The sequence below is a fragment of the Quercus suber genome, unplaced genomic scaffold, assembly GCF_002906115.3.
Source record: "Quercus suber isolate HL8 unplaced genomic scaffold, Cork oak 2.0 scaffold_213, whole genome shotgun sequence".
In the NCBI taxonomy this organism is placed as follows: domain Eukaryota; kingdom Viridiplantae; phylum Streptophyta; class Magnoliopsida; order Fagales; family Fagaceae; genus Quercus; species Quercus suber.
Window position 1 is genome coordinate 395,558 of NW_027069671.1, and position 22,595 is coordinate 418,152.

The window sequence follows — 22,595 nt, forward strand, 5'->3', positions numbered from 1 at the left end:
ATTTCTTGGGAAATCTCTAACTTTCTTCGACATGACAACTGGCGGTCTTTCATAGCATCCTTAGACATACCTATGAAGCTAAACCTAGAAATGGTTCGGTTTGTTCTACACCAAAATTAGGTGTGTGACCCCAAACGCCTCTTAGATTTCTTCAACCGGTCCAAATCCCAAATGGGTATTCCTCCAAATTTAGATTTTTCTTTTTCTTTATTCTTGCTGTTTTCCCCAAATTTGATTCCACATGTGCAAATTTTAATTAATTATTTTTAATTTGACGTAGTGGTACAATTGGAAGTTGATGTGGTATGAAAAATAATTTTTTATTATTTCATTTGACATATCAACTTTTTTTCATCTAAAAAATAACAATATAGACTAACTTGACTTGACATTAAAAAAGTTAGAAACCAATTTGATACAATTGAAAAATTAGAAACTAAATTACAGTTTAATGTAAAGAATAAAGGTTAACTTTGTAATTTTCCCAATTATTAATTAATTGATATCACAAATAATATACAAACATTTCTTGCCCCATTTCTCCAACCAACCAACATACAACCAACATAGCGTTAGACTTCCATCTAACATAGCGTTAGACTTCCAACTTATCAAAACTTTACATTTATGTTAAGGTATTTATTACTTGACATGCGTTAGTCTTCCATCAAAAGAAATAAATATGATTATTTTATAAAATTAAAATAAGAAAGTTGATTTTGAGTTTAAAGCCTACCTGTTCCTAAAAAAAAAAAAGTTTAAAGCCTACCTAATTTTTTATAGATAGTTGCGCTTAATTAATTTTCAAAGAGATGTCCAATAAAAAATAAAAAAATTCAAAGAGATACAGCTTGAGTCATGATAGTTGCAATTTTGTCAATATTTAAGTCGTAATGCAAGTCTCATGTTTAATATCTTGCGGTCAATTTCACTAGAAACAAATCATTTAATATATGTTCAGAGTGAAATTCAATCGCCTACTTTCTGGTTCTTTACAAAGGATAAAGTTAATTACAGTACAAACTAAGGTAAGTCCTATTGTTTGTATTGTAAAACTCATATGAAGATAATTTTTAGTGCTTTCTTATGTTTGATAGTATTAGAGAAAATAGGTTAATAGTTAAAGGTTTTGTAACTGAATTGGCACTTTTCCATGCATAAATTGTTTGGAGGTCTATGGAGGAAAAGATCAAGTTGTAGGGTTAGCCGCTTGTTATAATTATTTCTCAAAAAAAAAAAGGTCAATAAAAAATTATATGTGGTCAACATGAAATACTATTAAAAGTATGAGTTATTTTTAAGAGGTTGTTTTTCGCTAAAATTTATTATAAAACAAGTCTATCTCATAACAAATTAAATAAGGAAAATTAAGAAATAGTATTCCAACTCACTTTTAATGTCACTATTAAATATAGAAAAAATAAGATAATTTTTTACTTTTTCAAATAATACTTTTTGAAAAAGTGGCTCATTTTTTAGAAAACAATAACATCAAAACAAATGAAACGTAAATCTTGAATTTACTTTATTGATAAACACATTTAAAGAGAGAGGTCATTTTTATGATGAGATTTATAAAATTTAAAAAGAGGTCAACTATCAATTTATCACGTAAATATTTGATTTTGAATCTCATATTAATATTATTAATTACACCAGTCATTTACTCTAAATAATTAATTTCTTGATTTTTGTCTTCAATTCAATTTTGGAAAACAAAACATAGGAGTGATTTCCAAAGGAGTCACGCGACAGCAAACAAACCCGTGAATGAACTGCTAACGTGAATAACAATCACAAGGGACTGTAACTTCATGACGGTAAAAAGAACCAAAAAAAGTTCCAAATAAAGGTTCCCATTATCATTATAAAGAATCTTGACCTGTTGCTTGGTCCCCCGGCTTTGTCCTTATTCTCCTCCCTTTAAGTCTCAACCTTTTCATTATTACCACCTTATATATTAGAGGGAAAAACAAAAGGTATAGAAGAAAAATAGTCACCAGAATTATGTTTAAGCTATGGTGCACTTTGTGCACAAGCACACTTTTTCTACTATTCAATTTTGCAATTTCTAGTCTTGCAATTGTGCCAACAACACCACCATTGCCAATTCTTCCCCTTCCAGCATTTTCTCAATTGAAATGGCAACAAAGGGAAATCATAATGTTCTTCCACTTTGGAGTTAACACATTCTCTGACTCTGAATGGGGCACAGGCAAAGAAAACCCAGCCATATTCAACCCAGTTGGGCTTGACGCAAATCAATGGGTGAACACAGCTGTGGAGGCAGGAGTTTCTCTTATGATCCTAACTGCAAAACACCATGATGGGTTTTGCTTGTGGCCTTCAAAGTACACTGATCATTCTGTGAGAAAGAGTCCTTGGAAAAATGGGAAAGGTGATGTCGTTCAAGAGTTTGTCAATGCGGCTAAGGCCCGTGGCGTTGATGTGGGGATATACTTATCACCATGGGATCGACATGATAAAAGATATGGGAATGATTTACAATACAATGAATACTACCTAGCCCAACTACAAGAGCTTCTCAATAAGTAAGTTACATTTTATATTTGATGACAAATTTTATCCACATTAAGGTGCAATTTGAGTTTTTTTAACAATGTCAAATTTTTTTTTTTTTTTTTTGGTTTAGCTATGGTAGTGTTAGAGAAATTTGGTTTGATGGAGCAAAGGGCACCAATGCACCAAACATCTCATATTACTTCTCAGATTGGTTCTATATGGTGAAGGAGTTGCAAAGTTCTATCAACATATTTTCCGACGCAGGCCCGGACGTTAGGTGGGTCGGAAATGAGAAAGGGTTCGCCGGGAGCACATGCTGGTCTACCGTCAATCGGACTTCACTATCAATTGGAAATGCAAGCATTGAAAAGTAAGTATACCATTCAAGCCAAGCGAACAATCACGTTTTGTTCATTTTCTTCTTTGCACTATACAATTGAGTCGTTGCGTGCAAGCCAAAGTAAACTTGCATCATGTGTTTTCTAGTTTACTACAAGTACAAACATTATATGAAAGTAAACTTAGGATTATGCTTAATAGGTTTTTCCACTTCTCTTCTTCTTTAAATTACTTATCATCAAAAAATTCATGTTCAATATGTACTTAAGAAAAAAAAATAGAGTAACTTTGTGTATGATTAGGCATTTAAGAATTTTACATATGAATTATAAACAGTTTGATTATTCCGCGTAGATTGAAGAAACTACTTATTTTTTAGAATAAACTCTTCTTCATGATATATTTATTATTTTTCATTCTAATTAATATTATCCATCTTCCCATCAAAATAAGTAAATAAACCACTACATTATTAAATAGTGAATAATTATTACGAAACTATTGGTCAGAGGTACGGTATAAACAATCTGAACAGATATAACTAATTCATGCCAATTTTAGAGGTGAAAACGATTTGTTAGGCCAAAAGATTTGATTAGGCACTGAATTTAATTTCACCAGACCAAAACTCGTGTTTTTCAACCGTTGTTGAAAAGCAAGGAATATGTTCGTGTCATAACTCATATAGTCATAAGTGTGTGGCTACCAAATTCCTGTTGAATTATATATTGGACTAAAGCTGTAGCCCACACAGCCCACGATTGCTTTTTCAACGAAACGTAGAAAATGACTTGTACTCTAGTGGTAACAGTATCTAAGTGTGACTTCTGAACAAGGACACTGAACTCTCTTTTAACAATGCAGCTTACTTAACACTGGCGATCCACGAGGGACCGATTGGGTGCCACCAGAATGTGACGTTTCTATCAGACCCGGATGGTTTTGGCATAAATCAGAATCACCAAAAAAATTAAGCCAGTTACTAGAGATTTACTATAATTCAGTGGGACGAAACTGTTTGCTACTTCTAAATGTGCCGCCTAATACAACTGGGCTTATATCTGATACTGATGTTCATAGATTGAAGGAGTTTAGGAGTGCTATTGACACAATTTTTTCAACCAATTTGGCTGAGAAGGGCATTGTCAAAGCTAGCAGCCAAAGAGGAGGCAAAGTGGGAGGTTTTGGACCTGAAAATGTGCTAGATAGTGACCATATATGGACCTATTGGGCACCAAGGGATGTCGATGTAAAGGACCCTTGGATTGAAATTAGAGGGACAAGTGAAAGGCTTAGATTTAATGTGGTAAGGATTCAAGAAGCTATAGGGCTTGGTCAGAGGATCAAACGGCATGAAATTTATGTGGATGGTAAGATGGTAGCAAATGGAACCACTGTGGGGTACAAGAGGCTTCACAGGCTTGATGAGGGGATAGTCCATGGCCAAGTTGTGAGGATAAGAATTAGAGAATCCAAGGGTTTGCCTTTGATTTCTTCAATTGGTCTACACCTTGACCCCTTTTGGCTCCCAAATGTGCAGTGATCTAAGTGAAAATTAAGTGCATGAAGTTTCAAAGTATCCATAAAGAAATAAATAAAAGGTACTTTTGCTGAATTTCTTACTTAAAGTTCACCTCTTTTTTTATGCTCACTTTGTGTTGTATGAGGCAATGAGCAATATTGTCATATGCTGAAAAGACACAAGGCATAAAGGTAACTGCAATTCCCAATAGTATGACACCATGTGTGGCTCATTATTATTATTTATATTTGTTCATGTTTATTCCAAAGTTGGATTTTATTTTATTTTGTTTGTTCTTAGGCACCAAGCACCTTATTCCAGGCTTTCCAACCCATTAATGACCATATTTTATTTTGAAAGCCATTGTGGCGTCGTACAGTGCAGATACTATTGTATAATTGATCTATGATTAGTGATTATTTTAAAATAATAAAGATTGTGAGATCTATAATTCCCTAAATAATTAATAATTAATAATTAATGTGAGTTTTAGTGGGGGCATTGCTTGTTCTTGACTATAGTTGGTCATTGCTTTTTAATTATTCTTTTGATACGTACAGTCTGAAATTATTTGCTTATTACTATATTAAAATTCTTTTGGTATGATTTGCTTGATATGAAGCCTTGACGTGCATTTGCAACTCCCACCTTTAATTGCTGCATATTTCAACTTCAAAATTGAACTGGTGATTGAATTTTTTTTCGTAAATGTTTATTCGCATAATTTTGAGATATCAACTGATCAAGTCGGACGCTCCATGATGGTTAAAGATAGTGTTCTTCTCTACCTTATTTGTAAGATATATGATTTGCAATTGAATGAAGTTGCTTATGAATTTCAAAATATTATACTGTGATGATTTATATATGCACAATAGCACCATTACATTACATAGTTATCATTTATCAGCAAAACAAACAAACAAAAAATTGAAAGATAATTACTGACCATCTCTTTATTTTTTGGTTCTTTTTCTTCTCCTTTCCTTTTGGGACAAGTTGTCAGTATGGAGGCTATCACATGCTTCATGCTTTATATCCTAACATGATTGCAAATCTCATCACGAGACTCCCTTATACTGGCATGCTGCCCCAATTCCACCCACCAACATAAGGCATTGTAAATATTCTCTTAAAAGTTTTAAAGAATTAGGGTACGTTTGGTACACTGAATGTAGATTATATTAGGAATAATAATCTTTATTACTGGAAATAAAAAACATTGTAATGGAATAATTATTACTATTCATAAGTTTAGTTGTTACATATGGAAAACTTGTAAAATAATATGTATAAGGAAACTTTACATTTTTAGAAATATATTAATTTTAAAACCTATTATATACACTAAGAAATAGCTATTACATCTATTTTAAAGAGGAATAGCTATTCTTCAATTTAAAGGAGTCCAAATCTTCTGTCTCATCAATTGTGCTCCACTTCATACGCCACCAATAAAATTTAGACAACTAGCCTCTCTCATTAAATAAAATATCTTATTAAATGAGACAACTAGCCTCTCTCATTAAAGTCAGAGTTATCTTATTTAATGAGAGAGGCTAGCTGTCCAAATTTTATTGGTGGAGCATAAAGTGGAGTACAATTGATGAGACAGAAGATTTGGACTCAATTTAAAGAATAGTTATTCCAATGTAATAATTAATCCATGTAATAAAGATGCAACCAAATGACCGAATTGATATTACACATGAATAACTATTCCATTACAGGAGCTATTACAGCGTACCAAACGTACCCTTAGTGTGATGGTTTTTAAGATGTCACGAAATGAGGGTTTGAGTTCGAAATCTCTAAATAATATCTCGAGGTCACCTTTGAAAATTTCTTACTGTAATATTTGGTGTATATAAAATTGGAGGAACTATGCACACACGAAAAATAGTTCGGTGTTCAAAGAGTTATGGACTCCATTATTATAAGCCAAAAGAGAAGAAGAGAGAGAGTCATGGCCAACCTTGGTCCCTAGTTGTCTTTGACTTGACACGTTGAGCTAAACTTTAATAGAAATGAGGGTGTGGTCAATGGTTTGGAGTTAAAAATTTTGATAGACTGTGGAATAAGAGTGTACCCGTCATGGATTGGTGTTATATGTGTAAAGGAAGTGGGAAGTCGGTAAACCATCTCTTTCTTCATTGTCTCATTGCTTTCGGGCTATGGTCTTTGAAGCCTTTTTGGTGTGATTTGGGTGATGCCTCAAAGTGTTACATATTTATTTGCATCTTGGCAGAGTCCATTTGGTAGACAGTGCAATATAGACCTATGGCGGGCTGTACCACATTGTGTGTTATGGTGTCTTTGGCGGAAAAGGAACAGTAGATGTTTTGAGGGGACAAAACAGTACTCTTTACTTGCTTGGTGTTCTGTTTTCACTTCTTTTTCTTGCTCTAATATTTTTGTTATGCTTGATCATTATAATTCATTATAATTTATGATCTTGATGTAATCCTTTCCATGTACACTCCCGGTGTACTTGGGGCTTTAATTTATGAAATATCGTTATTTATCAAAAAGAAAAAAAGAAAAAAGAAAAAAGGAAATAAGGGTGCCATAAGTAACGCAAGGACTTGAATTTTAAAAACACCATGAAGATTTTGTGTGTGAGGATGCTTAATAATATTTTGATCACCGAGTGACATGTGTCATGTTATTTTATTTAGAGAAATAATCCATTTTACTTAACCATTGCCTATAAAATAAGCCATTCATTGACTCACCAAGCAAGTGGAATCAAGTGGCACAACGTGGGATATGAGACTAACCACACAACTCCTTATGCGTCATCGTTTGATCATTATATTTTAATCACCAAGGCAGTGTCACACCTTCAATGCATTTGGACTGAGCCTCCTTTATATTAGATTAACTTATTTGCCTAAGTTCTTGACCCCGCATGAACAAACATTCAATTATTTAAAGACACTATATGTTTTTTCCAAGATCTATGATGGACAAATACGTGTTAGGTTTTTTCTCCTGCTACCATTTCTTCTTCTTCTTTTTTGGGTAATAATAGTGCAGATATTTTGTTGTGAAAACATCAAAATATCATAAGAATCCATTGTCAATAATATGAATTAGAAGTACTCACAGGTAATTACACTTTAGACACTAGATAAAGCTACACTCACAAGAATCCATTAAAATATCACAAGAATCCATTGTCAATAATATGAATTAAAAGTACTCTCACAAGTAATTACACTTTAGACACTAGATAAAGCTACACTCACAAGAATCCATTGTCAATAACATGAATTAAAAGCTACACTCTACCAATATAAAGGACTTTGACACCATTCTCATTATAGGGGACTCTATGCCAATAGCTATAATACAATTCAAATGATAGGGACTATGACACCTTCCTAATAACTCATATCAAAAGCTACACTCTACCAATACATAGGACTAAAATAAGAATTGTGCATCTTCAAGTAGTTCTTCTAGTCAATGGGCAATTCTAAATCCAAGAAATCTCTAAAATTTATCCTTTGGGGCTGGACTCAACCCATTTAAATTCCCCATTGTACTATCTTGTTTACTTGTGTGGTATTGCTTTTTCTTTCTGGATCTATTCGGTTGGCATTTTCTATTCAGCTTTAAGATTGGTGGGCCTATTTTTCTTTATTGATTTTGTGGGTTGCTCGTTTTTTCTTTTTTGCATGTGGCATGTTCTGATTTTTGTAGGAGCACGACCCCTAGGCAACAGGCTAAAAGAGGCTCCCATATGTAATTATGGTTTTATATGATACATTGTCACTTGAATTTTTCGGTGAGCTCATAGATGCTATTAACCCGCACAATGGAGTATGGCACTACTTGGTCTTATTACCATAATTTTTGCATTTTAAGAAATACGTCATTACTTATGTGTTATGTCACATAACTTATGTGTCTACTTTATGATAATTACTATTTATTATCAAATTAAAGTTTTTAATAATAATAATAATAATATTAAGCTCATTGCCTACCTTTTAAGTGCTAAAAAAAGGAACATATTCTAACGAAAAGGAAAATAAGAAAAAAAGAAAGAAATAAACCTAGGAAAGAGGTTCAAGACGAACCAGAGAATCACGAGATATATAATAACTTATTTTGGAATTGAAAAACTGAAATTTTATTTTATTTTATTGAATCTAACTACCGAAAGGTGAGACTACTCATTACTATCGTAGTACCTCTCATAGCTTGCAATATTGGTTTTAAGGTGTAAGGAATTAACCTGAAATTTTCAACCTGTGAGAAACAAAAAATAGAAAAAACACACATCAAAGAATGACAAAGTGCTTACGTTCACGGAGTTGCAAGGATTTCATTATTATTAGGAAAAAATACAAAGTGCGGTTATAATGTTTTTCAGTCTCTCAAGAACGACAACAACCACCAAAAAACCATAATCACCAAAACTGTGTTTTCTACATCATGCGCACAAGATACACAATAGGCTACAATACAGGCCAAAAAAATTTTCCGGAGTTGTTGCCCCCAAACCCCTAAGAGACTTAATCCATGGAGTAAAGGCTTGGGCCGCGCAACTTTATTTCGGGTTGGGTCGGGTCGTCAACCAAATCAAACACAACTAGGCTCCACAAAGCCCAACATAAGAATGTGTACAAGAGACACTTTTGAATAGGCTAACTTTGATTGCCAGGTCGGTCATGTAGTGGTGGTCGTGGTGCAGCCTATGCAAGCTGACCAGTTGGTGCAAAATGTTATATTTTTTATATTTCCAGGTGAAATAAAATTTAATCATTGTAAAGAATTGAGAGAATTCTAAATAAAACTGAGAGAATTTCATTGATTGAAGAAGAGGAGAGATTACAAGAAAAATGGAAGAAGTGAATAATAAAATACACTATGCTCTGTTTATATACACATTGATCATAACAAACTATTAGAATTTGGCGCCAAAAGCAGTTATTCAAATCACCAGACTTTCTCCACGTGTCTAACAAACTTCTCCACGTGTCTAACTGCTTCCTAAATTCTCGGAGCCTAAGTCTTCAACGATCTTGGATGAAGAATTCATGGTATGGCAATGCCTCAATAGCTTCCAAGACTTCTGAGCTAATCAGTTCTGGTGTTGATGCACGTGCACTCTGTGTGGCTTGACCACTGCGTTGCCCATCAGCAAATGCTGCACTCCCTACTTCCTGGTGGCTTTGCTAGTGCACTTTACCTTAGCAATAGTTGCATTACTTGCCATACTTGTTGTTTGACTTATGCCATTTTGCCCTGCAGCATACCCTGCAGTTTTAACACTCCCCCTCAAGAGCATAGCTCTTGCCTTTTGACATTGCTTAGGTGGAGAAGGATATTCTACTATATGAGCAAAAATATTAATGACTCCCAATCTAGTGATCAACCTTAAATGATTTTCAACCCCTAATGCTTTTGTAAATACGTCTGCCAATTGATTCTTGGTAGAGACATAGAAGGTTTTAAGTGTTCCATCAATGATTCTATTCCTCACAACATGACAATCAGCTTCTATGTGCTTGGACCTCTCATGAAACACTGGGTTTGCTGCAGATAACAGGGGTTTTACATGCAAAGTGGGGCTAGGCAATTGAATCAAGCCAATTTACATCCAGCCAGGCATGAATATTAATTTAAGTCCAATTGGAGTAAGGAATCAAAGGAAATTTGCACCAAATCCAAGTCCAATTCGGATTAGGATTTCAGCCTGCACATCAGTTAGTATTTTCAGTATAACTTTCGGCTCAAATGTCCAATCGATATGATTCAAGTTGGGCTGGAAAGTTAACTTAAAGGGCTACAACTTTGTAGTTTACCAGAAGCCCTAATTCTGACGTTAAGTGGGCCTAAATAGTCAGTTAAGTAAAGCCTAAAAGTCTGGGATTTTCTCCAAACGTGAATTCAACTTGTAATAGGATTCCTTGACCTATTTAAAGGCTTTTTAGGGCAAAATTCAGAGAGGCTACTGCTAGGGCTGAGATGCAAAACAGAAAATTGGAGCAAGAGGCAGTGCCGCATGTGGCTTCTCTGTAGCTTTTCTCCATGATAGCATTGTGACTATTTCTTTCTCTATTTTATTTGTCTAGTTTAATGTTTAGTATTTTATTCTTTTGTTTTATTTCAATTACCATGAGTAGCTAAATTTATAATTAGGGTTGAGGATGAAACCTTGTTAAGTATTATTAGTAATATTTATGTGATTTGATTTTTCCCACAATAGTTGTTCTTTAATGATTTAAATTGTTCTTGCTTCATATCAATTGACTAAGATGGGATTCTAGATATGAGTTTAATCATGTTTTTCTCATGATTTAGGATTTGTCTTAATTAATTGAATGCTTGATTTATTAATTCTTGATTATAAAATTGGATATTGTTTGTGATTTGTCTGTCAATGGATACAAAATATGATTTGATTTTTAGAATTGGATATATTTTGTGATTTGTTTGACTACGGATACAATTGATGATTTGGTTTTATACTTAAGAAGCGAAGAAGAACATGCTTTTGATTTTTAAAATAAGGATTTTAACAAGATATTTTTCCATGATAGCAAGATTGATTTCTAGATTATCATGTAGTGAGGTGGGAAAAATTAATGATCATAAATATATGCTAGTATGACTTACAAGGTGGATTCCAAAATCTTAATTCATTTCCCTTGATTGTTTACATCTTTTTATTGCTTTATATCTTTTGCTTAGTTTAACTATTTGCTTAATTTTATTATTTGCTTAGTTTATTTAATTTCAAAACAACCAATTTTTAATTAAACTAGATTAGGATTAATTTGGTTAAGATTTGATTTAATTTTCCTACGTTCATTCAAGTCCCTGTGGGTTCGACCTCGTTCTTGTCAAACTATACTTCGGTACGGTTCGTACACTTGCGAGTATTTTAAAATTTCACAACACTCATCACAAATAAGAGCCACAAAACTCACTTGCTTAGTTGTACATAGAGATGCTCATCTAAGCTACAAGAGATACAAAATTTAGAAACTTTGTTTCAATGGCCATCCAAGGTACATAAGTACCAAAGTACACAAAACACACACTGTTTTTGTATTTTTCAATTTTTCATTTTTTTTTTATCAAAAACAAAATAAACAAAACTGAAAATAAACACACAAAAACATGTTAAACAAACATGAAAACATGAAAGAAAGATGCTTATGCATGAAGACATGATAGAAAGATGCAGATGCATGAAAGCATGATTCCAAAAGTAAATAAGAAGTTAAGCAAAGAGAGTCCTACTTTAGATAGAAAGAATTAAAGCAGAGGACAAACAGAAAAGACAATTAAGTCTTAGGATCCTTTATCACCCACACAGCACAAATCTTTGGCCATGAAGATGAAAAGGCACGTGTCCTAGTATGATTACTAAAGGACATAGAGGAATTAGAATTCCCCTGAAATTGAGTCAAAAAGCTCAAAGTTTTTAATAACTCACCAAGAATAGGTACAGAGCCTTTAGACAAAGGATGAGACCTATTGGACACTCGCTTATGAGGAAACAACTTGAAACAATTAGGGCGAGTGTGACCAAAATCACCACAATGCTGACAAACATGAGTAGTTTTAGAGCTACTTGGCTTCCTAAAAGGATGTCTAACCTTAGAGGTTGACAACTTAGGACAATTTGGCCTAATATGACCAACAATATGACAATGATGACAAGTGGGGACAAATTCAGAATTTTTATTCAACCTAGGAGGAGTTTTAGACATAGGTTTAGAAACTTTAGCGTTAACATCAGAATTTTTATCTTTGTTTGTCCTAGCAATGTTAGCCTTCAACTCTTCATTATTCCTTTTAATTGGGGGAATATAAAGATCTTTTTCTTTTGAGTTAGGCTCAACAACAAGTTTGGCACTAGTTAATTTTTCAACTTCAGTTTTAAATTCAACTAGATGCTCTTCCAAACTTTTAATTTTGTCCACCTAAGATGAAATTTGATTTTTAAAATTCTCATTCAAATTATTGGTTTCATCCAATTTTGCGTTCAAATCATCTTTTTCAAGCTTGACCTTTTTAAAATTAGCTTTTAATTTTGTAGAATATTCAAGAGATTTCATACAAAAATTATAAAGCTTGCAATAGGCATCTTGAATATCATCATCATCATTCAACATAAGATCATGCAAATCAAAACAATCAAGAGTTTCCATGACAACAGGGGTCAATGGATCAACACAGCAAAGATTAAACCTAATTAGAGTGTGCCCGCTCTGATACCACTTGATAGGCCACAATCTGAATGACCCATTGTAATTAAACCTAATTAATTAATTAGCCAAGTTGTTAATTAATCAATTAATCATGCAATTGCGTGGAAGCACAAAAAAATCACCAAAAACTAAATATGCAGCGAAAATTAAATAACACGATGATTTGTTTACGAATGGGGAAAACCCTAACGGCAAAAACCCCACTGGGTGATTTTCAAGTCACCACTCCCGAAACTCCACTATTATCAAATCAAGCGGTTACAAGTAAAGGAATTCCAAATACCTTACCAACCTACAGTTGAAACCTTATCCCAATACCCAATTGGACTTGATCTGTAGCGACAGTTCCCACCTTTGATGCACGGCTCCCAAGTACGTAACTAACCAGTTTGATGCACGGATCCCAGTACGTGGCTTACTCCTTTACACGAATCCCAATATGTAACTAACTCCACAGCAACGCTTTGATTGTTGTAGTTGATCTGCAGCAGCTTCACAGAGAAACACCAATAAGATCTTCAATGTTAGTGCAAGAGACTTTACTTGGTCACAAAACCCAAAGGCGTACAAGAAACACAGCAAGAACTCTTTCTTCTATAGGAGGAGGCTAGGGTTTCAAAAAGAAAATCTTATGAAACTCTTTAGGGTTAGGTTTTTCTTTTTCCCACCTCCTTTAAATAGGAGCTTAATGGGCTCTCTTATTCCAAATAGGTTTACCTTAGACTTTTCTTTGTCCAATAAGGATTATACAAACTTATAAACAAATAGCCTTTTAGAATAAAACATTGCTGGCTATAATCTGAAAACCCGTAAGCTCGATCGATCGAGACATCTATCGAGCTTTAATGAATCTCGACAAATTGAGATTCTGTCGATGAGGTATCGAGACCTGCAAATTGCACTTTTCTTAAGCAGTTCTTGAGTAGTCTTCATGTCTTCAATTTAACCACTTGTAATAATCATCTTGAAGCTACTTAGATTTACCCAAATACAAGTAAAGTGTGTTTTGTCAAAGGATATGCCAATTACATAAAAATTCTGTCTCTCTCATCTCTCTCTCTCTCTCTCTCTCTCTCTCTCTCTCTCTCTCTCTCTCTCTAAAATTCTCTTTCTCTCTGATCGATTGATCATGCTTCAGAGATTGATCTGCAATGTCCAATATCTAACATGAATCTGAAGTGCGTGGACTGCAGCAAAAGCTCCGGCGATGAAACCACCACAGCAACAAAGCATGGAAATCTCTCCGACAAAGCCTCCATTTCCAACGAGAAAGCACTCATTGAAGAACTACACCACGACGAGAGCAAGTTTAGTGGGCTCAGACTCTTAGGTCTCTTTCTGCAGTGCGCCGAGTGTGTCTCCATGGAAAATCTCGACTACGCCACCGATCTCCTCCCCGAAATCGCTTAGCTCTCCTCTCCCTACGGTTCTTCGCCGCAAAGAGTAGGCGCATTCTTCGCTCACGCGCTCCAAGCGCGCATGATCACTTCATGCTTGGGCATTTGTAATTACTAGCCATCGTTGTCCTCTATTTGGTTGACAAGAAAGTGGAGGTAATAGAAGGAAAATGATGTTTGCTTAATTTTAATGTTGGTGTTTTGCTGGCATTTGAATAATGAGAGATCTGGATTTCTCATTTTTTTTAATTTCTCTTCCCATTTTCTCTATCATTTTATCGGCAACCAAACGCGGAATAGAGTTTTTGACTTCTTTTATTTTTGTTTTCTTTTTTTCTCAGCAACCAAGCGATGGACCACTTATAGTTTCTTATCTTATTCCTCCATTTTCCTATTGTTAAGCTGTTACTATGTTTATGGGCATTTTGGTAATTTTGATAATTGGGTAATTTGGTGAGTTGAGGTTTACCCATTATAATTGAGTTGGGTTAGATTTAGATTAGAAGTAATTAGTTAAATGTGTTTTAATAGGTGAATAGATTTTATATACCCAACCCAATTATGCCCACCTTAAACCCACCCATTTGACACCCCTAGTTAGGGGTGAGATTAGACATGGCAAAACGGGCGGGTCGGGTCGGGTTCGGGTCGGGTCAATCGGGTCGCGGGTCAAAACGGGTCACGGGTCAAAACGGGTCATTTTTAAACGGGTCAAATGGGTTGCGGGTCAAACGGGTCGCGGGTCAAACGGGTTGCGGGTCAAACGGGTCGCGGGTCAAACGGGTCGGGTCAAACGGGTCTGACCCGTTTTGCCATGTCTAAAGTTTACACAAAACCATAACACATGGTATTCTAAAAAGAAGTTTGTCAAACTCACCAATTAGAGCACCATTGAATGCATTAATTTCTTCTTTTCCTAGGTCTTGGATTATTATGCCTTCTCATCTTTCCATTGCGTTCTCCTTCAACAAACCTTAGAAGCCATTGAGGTGTTCCTCTTTTAAACACAATGCATCCCATAGCCAATCCAACCAAAAATCCACATCCATAGCCCAATAACACGACTTCCCAACCAAATCCACTTGCAAATATCGAATCATTGTCTTCTTCGAATATTAATGGTAGTGGCAATGGATCACCGATGCTACATTTGATTGACAAAGGAAATCCACACAATCCCATGTTTCCATCATATGAGCTGTTTTCAAATGTACCAAATTGCATGCCATGAGGTATGGGTCCAGTAAGCTTGTTCTGTGAAAGGTTTATCTTGGCCAAAAATTTTAGACTTGTTAATTGAATAGGAATTTGTCCAGTGAGCTTATTTGAAGAAAGGTCTAAAGGTTCAAGTTGTGACAAATTTGCCAATGATGATGGGAGATGGTTGGTTAGGTTATTATGGGAAAGGTTGAGCAATCGGAGAATTACAAGCCTTTCAAGTGCTTCTGGAATCTCTCCTTTGAATTTGTTACTTGAAAAATCAATTGTTGTGAAGATAGTTAGAATTCTTTGCAGTTTAATCTCCAACCCATTCACGGTCACCACCATAGAATCATGATAATAAGAACTTTTACCCAAATACATTGGTTCATGGTTACCTTCTTCATCAATCATCATGGCATTCAAGTTTTCAAAATAATTTCTTGGTAAAAGACCATTAAACTCATTTTGCGAGAGGTCAATAATTCGTAGCTTAGGGAAAAATATCTCACTAATGTTATGATTTCCTGTAGGACCAAAAAATCTATTGGATTTCAAGACAAGAACTCGTAGAGTGGTAAGTGCTTCCAACCAATGGGGAAAAAGATCATTAATGCTATTTTCGGGAAAGGAAATGTATTCCGGCTGTTTGGTTGCCTTAGAATTCGTTTTACGGAAAATCAATTCCGATGTTTGGTTCGTTCAAACATTTTACGGAACATAATACCATCACAATCAATATTTACACCAACAAATCACATTGCATTCTATTTCTGTATAATTGTACCATCAACAAAAGTTAAAATTCTTAAATCAATAATTAAATAAAAAATGGATAATTAAAAAAAGTAAATAAATAAATAAATAAATATATATATATATATATATATATTTATATATAGATCGGATCGGACTGAGGATGGGTTGTTTATGGGTTTGAGGGTGGATTTTGGGTAGATGGGTTTGAGGGGATGTAGAGGGTGGATCGGACTGAGGTGAGGTTGTCGGGTTAAAATGGAGGGTGGATTGGACATAAAGGGTGGATCAGACTGAATGAATGGTGGATCGGAGTGAAGGAAACTCACCGTGGGTGGATCGGAGCTCGGTCTGTGGAGGCTCGGTCTGTGGTTGTCGAATTGGAGCTCGGTCTGTGGCCGTCGAACTGGAACTCGGTCTGTTCTACATGGGTTGTTTATGGGTTTGAGGGTGTATTTTGGGTAGATGGGTTTGAGGGGATGTGGAGGGTGGATCGGACTGAGGTGAGGTTGTCGGGTTAAAATGGAGGGTGGATCGAACATAAAGGGTGGATCGGAGGGTGGATCAGACTGAATGAATGGTGGATCGGAGTGAAGGAAACTCACCGTGGGTGGATCGAAGCTCGGTCTGTGAAGGCTCGGTCTATGGTCGTCGAATTGGAGCTTGGTTTGTGGTCATTGAATTGGAACTCGGTCTGTTCTTGCTCACTGTTTCTCTCGTGCGCTCTCTCTCTCTCTCTCTCTCTCTCTCTCTCTCTCTCTTTGCTCGTCTGAAGCTCGGTCCGAAAATGATTTGAAGTGAAAATAGGAATATAAAATAATTTCCGGGTCAAAGGCTTCTTTTTTATGGTCAAATGAAATGTAAATCTGGAAAATTCTATTTTCAAAACCAACCAAACACACGATTTTACGAAAAATGATTTATTGAAATGGTTTGAAGCCAAAACAAACACAGCCTTACATTACGACAATTTGGTTAGTTTCCTTTTTTTGAAAAAAAAAAAAAAAACAACTTATGGTGGGTGGTATGATCACTACATTTTTTTTTTTTTTTAAAGGTTGATACCATAGAAAAAAGTACTAAAAACCAAACAAACTTAAGGCTTTTAGTGACTGAGGATAACAATATGTTGATAAAACTCAAAATTGTTAAAAGGGGCCTTGCGATTACAAAGGGTCAAAGACTTCACACTATAACTTGCTTTATTTTATTTTGTTTTTATTTTTTTTTTCTGTATAGTGTAACTTGCTTTAGGAAAAAGGAAGAAGAAAGCGTGAAAATGGGCCATGCATTTACCAATTTTGGACTCTATTATCTTGCATTTTAAGTCACCTTTAACAAAAAGAATCAAAGAGTCCTTGTGTTTTCAAAGACTTGGTCTGACCGTGTAACTTGCATCTATACCTAAATATTTTGTGGGAAGAAATTAACAACTTAAATTTTTAGGATAATCAATAGTTTATTATGGTAGTAAAGCAAAAAATTTTAAGTTCAATCACTGTTTATACTCTATCTCCCATGTAAAATGTTAAAATTTCATGTGTTCAACTTCAATTATTGTAGGAGAGTTGAGCACATACGTGAGTGAGTGTTAAAATTATGATTAAGTGATTAAATTCACAATTTTTTAATAGTTTAAACTTTTAGGACAATCAATAATTTCTCAAAAGTTACACAAAATATTTTGGCAATTAATAAATAATAACTAGTGATGCTTAGTTGTTTGAATAAAGTAGTCCCCATTCCCTCATGAAATTCAAGTTGATAGCAATAAAATCATAAGATATGCATCCCCTGTAATGAATTAGAGAAGGTTTGTTCTTCTGATTCATTAAAATCAGTAGTGGGTATTTAGCAGTTTTGTAGTTATGAAAACATATAGTTTTAATGAAACTGAAAACATGCCTTCTATAATTCACTGTGTCAGGAAGTTTTTTAAGTTTTTACAAAAAATAATAAGTCTCTAATGATTTTTTTATATATATTAATATCAAGGTGAATTTCATGAGTGAATTGGGGCTACTTGATTTAGGCAAGACTCAAGAGCTTCAAAAACCTTTCATGCAACTTTCTTCCCAAAACAGAGAAGTCAAGTCTCTGAATTCATATGACCGATTTTCTTTATTTTGGGACCCCTAATTCTTTTAATATAGGAATAGTAGAGAGTAAAATGCAAGTTACTCATGTCAAGTCTTGCTAACTACATTCTCCTTTTCCATTTTTATAAAGAAAAGAAATCTAACAACTTGTCCAAAAGCAAGTTATCACAAATTCAAGTCTTCGTAATCACATCATGGCTCTGTTTCACCATTTTCATTGGAAAACTTACATGTTTGGCTCTTTGGACTCATGTCCCTAATAGTTTCAGAGTCACGAGACTCACGACATAACAAAATGGGACCCCAAAAATAAAATTGTGAAAAGGGGCCTTGTGATTAAAGAGAGAGAGTCTAAGACTTCACACTGCAACTTGCTTTAATTTATTTAATTTATTTTTGAATAGTTTAACTTATTTTAGGAAAACTTTATTATGTCTTTTCATTAGAAAAATGCATAGTTTTTTTTTTTTTTTTTTTTTCTTTCTCTCTCCTTACTTTGGCAGTAAGTGGGCCATGAAATTACTAGGACTTCAGTCATTTCTAGTAACTTGCATTTTAAGTTGCCTTTAACACAAAAGAACAAGGGGCCCAAAATAAAGAAAATGGGCCTTGTGATTTCAAAGACTTGACTCCAAACAGTGTAATTTGCATCTTTACCTAATTTTTTTGGAAAGAAAATTGTGAAACTTATAGTTAAGTGAAACATTTCCAAACAACTTAAAGATTTTGGGTTAATCAAAAGTTTATCATTGTATTAGAACAAGATATTTTAAGTTCATTCTTTGTCTCCAGTCTCCTCTCTACCTTCAATGTACAATCTTAAAAATTCCACATGTTGAGCCTCACTTATTAAGGAGGGTTTCGGTCCATTCGTTAACAAGAGTATTAGAATTATAATTAAGTAATTAAATTTAATATTTCCTAATAACTTAAACTTTTAAGACAATTGGTAATTTATCAAAAGTTTCACAAACTTTTTTGGCAATTAATAAAAAGGTGCAAGGCTCCAAACATCAATAAATAATCACAAGTGTGCAAGGCTCCACTAAAGTTTAATAATTATTCTCTAAAAAAACACAATAACAAATTAAAATTCCTTTGAATATTCTCAAAAAAACAAAAATTAAAAGTTTAGCATTGGCTAATCTTCAATATCAGCAACTATTGTGAAAATAAACTCATTAACGCAAAATTAAAAAAGAGAGAAGAAAAATAGACAAAGAAAATTTACATCCACATCACAACAACAACAAAAGTAAATTTCTTAGAATATCAAAACGGTTAGAAAACTTCAAATTTTAAACAATCCAATAATCACTAAACACTAGTTTCTAACACTTATTAATGCAAGCTCAAAAAAAAAAAAAAACATTTATTAATGCAAATCGTAATACTCTTCTTACACAAACCACCTCAATGTCCTCAACGATAAACCTACTACTCCTCAAAATCTAAAATAGAGAAATAAGGGATGAGCTTCCCAACTAAGCAAGAAAACCAATTTTTTTTTTTTCTTTTTTTGAGATTAAGCAGGCAACCAATCTGAACTAGCATGATCAAGCATATATACAAGTAAAATAAATAAATTATTCATAAGATAAATATCATATACATAAAATTTGTATTTCAGATTAATAAGAAAAATAAAATATAATTTGCAATAAATTCCAAATATTAAAATTTTCAGCCAACTTATGTGACTGATCGAATTAATATCAAATAATCAATTAGATTTTGAGATTCTAATAAGCTTAGATTATTTTCTAGAAAATGAAAAGAGAGCGTGTATTACTGTAAATGAAAATTGAAAATGATCAAATTCATATGAAAATGCAGAAATTGGTCGAGAATGTGAGTTTTGGTGAAAAAAAAAATGCAGGGCCAAACATATAAGTTTTCCAATGAAAACCGTAAATAGGGCCATGCAATTACGAAGATACTTGATTCTAAGAAAAAAGTAAAGATTAGGGAGACTTAAATATGTAACTTGCTGCTTTTGGACAAGTTGGTAGATTTATTTTCTTTGAAAAAGTGGAAAAGGAAAATCGAGTTACCAAGACTTGACACAAGTTACTTGCATTTTACCCTTACTCCTTTAACAAAAGAATCAATTAAGGGTCCCAGAATAAGAAAATCCACCATGTGATTTCGGAGACTTGACTTAACTTGCATCTTTTCTGGGAAAGTAATGCACAAAAGACTTGACTCTAGCAGTGTAACATGCTAATGATGTTAAAAAATCCACTATGAATTATATTTTATGCAAATTTGCCAATACTTGTTTGTTTACATTTTAAACCAGTAATAAATAAAATGTAACCAAAAAAAAAAAACTGTCAATAAAATATCACCAAAAAAAAAATCATTATAGCCATAGGTCTAAAAAAACCCTCGACTCTGACTCTAGATCATGAGAAATTTTGGTAAATTTAACTGAATTTATATTTGTGTAATGGGAAAAAGGTGTTACTTAATGTTATTATTTTAACATATTTTATACATTCTACATAACCTTCTCATATAGTAGTTTACAATATTATCCGCACATCGCGCAGGTCCTTGACTAGTTGCTATATCTAATTGTTAATCTCTCCATCAAAAGTTTGAATACTTTGTTTAGTTCAATTATTTGGATTGCATTTGATTAGGCAACATGTTCTAAATGTGGGACTTGTTCCAAACCACACTGCCCTTGCTAAATCACATAAAAAGGAACTAGTGATCCAATGATTATGTAGCTTTGTTTTCAGATTGAACTATATTCACAATTTTCTAAACTTATACTAGATTGTCTATCATGGGTTATAAGTGCTAGATTTTCTACATAGTATTTTATAATTTTATTCTTTGAAAGGTTGAGATCAGTGTTCTAAGCTGGACACATTTAAAAAAACAATTGGCTGCTTTTTGAATCTTGGAGGCTTACCTGCTCACTTGGTGTTAAAGATTTCGGCTTAAACTCCCAGTTTCAGAGAGCGTGTAAAATTCTTTAACGCATTTCCTTAAAAAATAAAAAAATAAAAAAACCTTTAAAGCAACCAAATTAAATCAATGACATGGAGATGAAGTCAATTTTAAGCTGTCCTATATCTATGTTTTTATTTATTTATTTATTTTATTTCTTCCTTATCTTCAAGCAAAGAGAATTAGAAGTATGTTAGAAAGAATTTTCACAATCTAATCCTTTTAGAGTGCAAATTACAGAATAAATTGATGAGAATGTGAGGAATATGAACATGAAGGATTTGATTTTCTTGCCATTTTAAAGTTTAGTCATCTTATAAGGAAGGTAAAAAAAAGCATATATAATAAGTTATTATTGGTAGAATATAAAATAGATCACAAAATTTAAGACGAAAAATTATTCACTCCTGCAAGAGGAGTCCATAATATCCATTATAGTCCGAAGATAAAGCAGAAAGTAAGTTCACAAAAGGACTACTAAAATATATAAAATCCAAGGCAATGCTGGTCCCTTTCTTCACTAAGGCATCAGCACACCTATTGCATTCCCTGAAACAGTGGCTCACCTTCACTTGCCGAAATGAGAGATTAGATGCCTGAATCATCAACAAGAGAAAACAAGGGATCATTAGTTGGAGTGTCATTGGACAAGATATCCACAACTAACTTAGCATCCAACTAAGTATAAGATCAACCCAACTACCATACAATCTCAAAACAGAATATCCTCAAATATACACACATATATAAAAGTTGAATGTTACTCTAGAAAGAAGAAAACGACACCATAATTCATACAAGCTAGTATACTAAACTCTGCGACATACACCATTCTAACGCTTTGCTGTAAGATAAAGGCTAATAATCTTAGTAGAGAAAAAAAAAAAAAAAAGCTGTCACTTTCTACAATACCTTGTAGGAAACATAAAGAAAAATTTTAGAATACTATATATTACAAAATACTTTTATTTCTAAGGCAAGATTATATAAAACCATGACACATATTATTCTAAAGAGAAGTTTGTCAAACTCACCAATTAGAGCACCCTTAAATGCATTAATTTCTTCTTTTCCTCGATCTTGGATTATTATGCCTTCTCATCTTTCCATTTCGATCTCCTTCAACAAACCTTAGAAGCCATTGAGGTGTTCCTCTTTTAAACACAACACATCCCATAGTCAATCCAACCAAAAATCCACATCCATAGCCCATTAACACGACTTTCCAACTAAATCCACTTGCAAATATCGAATCATTGTCTTCTTCGAACATTAATGGTTGTGGTGGTGGCAACAGATCGTTAGTGCTACATTTGATTTGCAAAGGAAGTCCACACAATCCCAAATTGTCATAATATGAGTTGTTTTCAAATGTACCAAATTGCTTGCCTTGAGGAATGGGTCCCGTAAGCTTGTTTTGTGAAAGGTTTAACTTGGCCAAAAATGTTAGACTTGTTAATTGAATAGGAATTTGTCCAGTGAGCTTATTGGAAGAAAGGTCTAAGGACTCAAGTTGTGACAAATTTTCCAATGATGATGGGATATGGTTGGTTAGGCT

The 22,595-nt window shown here is 33.8% G+C and overlaps 2 protein-coding genes and 1 long non-coding RNA gene across 4 annotated transcripts; 1 reads left to right on the forward strand and 2 right to left on the reverse strand.

The window, feature by feature from the left end:
- The first annotated feature begins 1,923 nt into the window (after positions 1–1,923).
- Positions 1,924–6,861, forward strand: LOC112024994 (alpha-L-fucosidase 1). 2 transcript variants are annotated; one of them, XR_010631380.1, is made up of 4 exons: positions 1,924–2,552; positions 2,654–2,893; positions 3,727–4,463; positions 6,633–6,861. XR_010631380.1 is itself a non-coding variant. In XM_024057643.2 (3 exons), the coding sequence occupies exons 1-3, from the start codon at positions 2,008–2,010 to the stop codon at positions 4,403–4,405; spliced, it is 1,464 nt and encodes a 487-aa protein (XP_023913411.1). In that variant the 5' UTR covers positions 1,924–2,007; the 3' UTR covers positions 4,406–4,652. The 2 variants fall into 2 exon arrangements, 1 of the variants encoding a protein (XP_023913411.1); XM_024057643.2 differs by lacking the exon at positions 6,633–6,861 and having other exon boundaries at positions 3,727–4,652.
- Positions 6,862–14,918: 8,057 nt separating this feature from the next.
- Positions 14,919–15,635, reverse strand: LOC112031916 (receptor-like protein 9DC3). The gene has a single exon (XM_024064621.1). It carries the CDS (start codon positions 15,633–15,635, stop codon positions 14,919–14,921), a length of 717 nt encoding a protein of 238 aa, XP_023920389.1.
- A 5,742-nt stretch (positions 15,636–21,377) lies between these two features.
- On the reverse strand, positions 21,378–22,594 carry LOC136070139 (uncharacterized). Its single transcript, XR_010631381.1, has 2 exons — positions 22,072–22,594; positions 21,378–21,633 (listed from the first exon to the last, which is right to left on the reverse strand). It is a non-coding gene; the product is annotated as an uncharacterized LOC136070139 (long non-coding RNA).
- Between the last annotated feature and the right edge of the window lies 1 nt (position 22,595).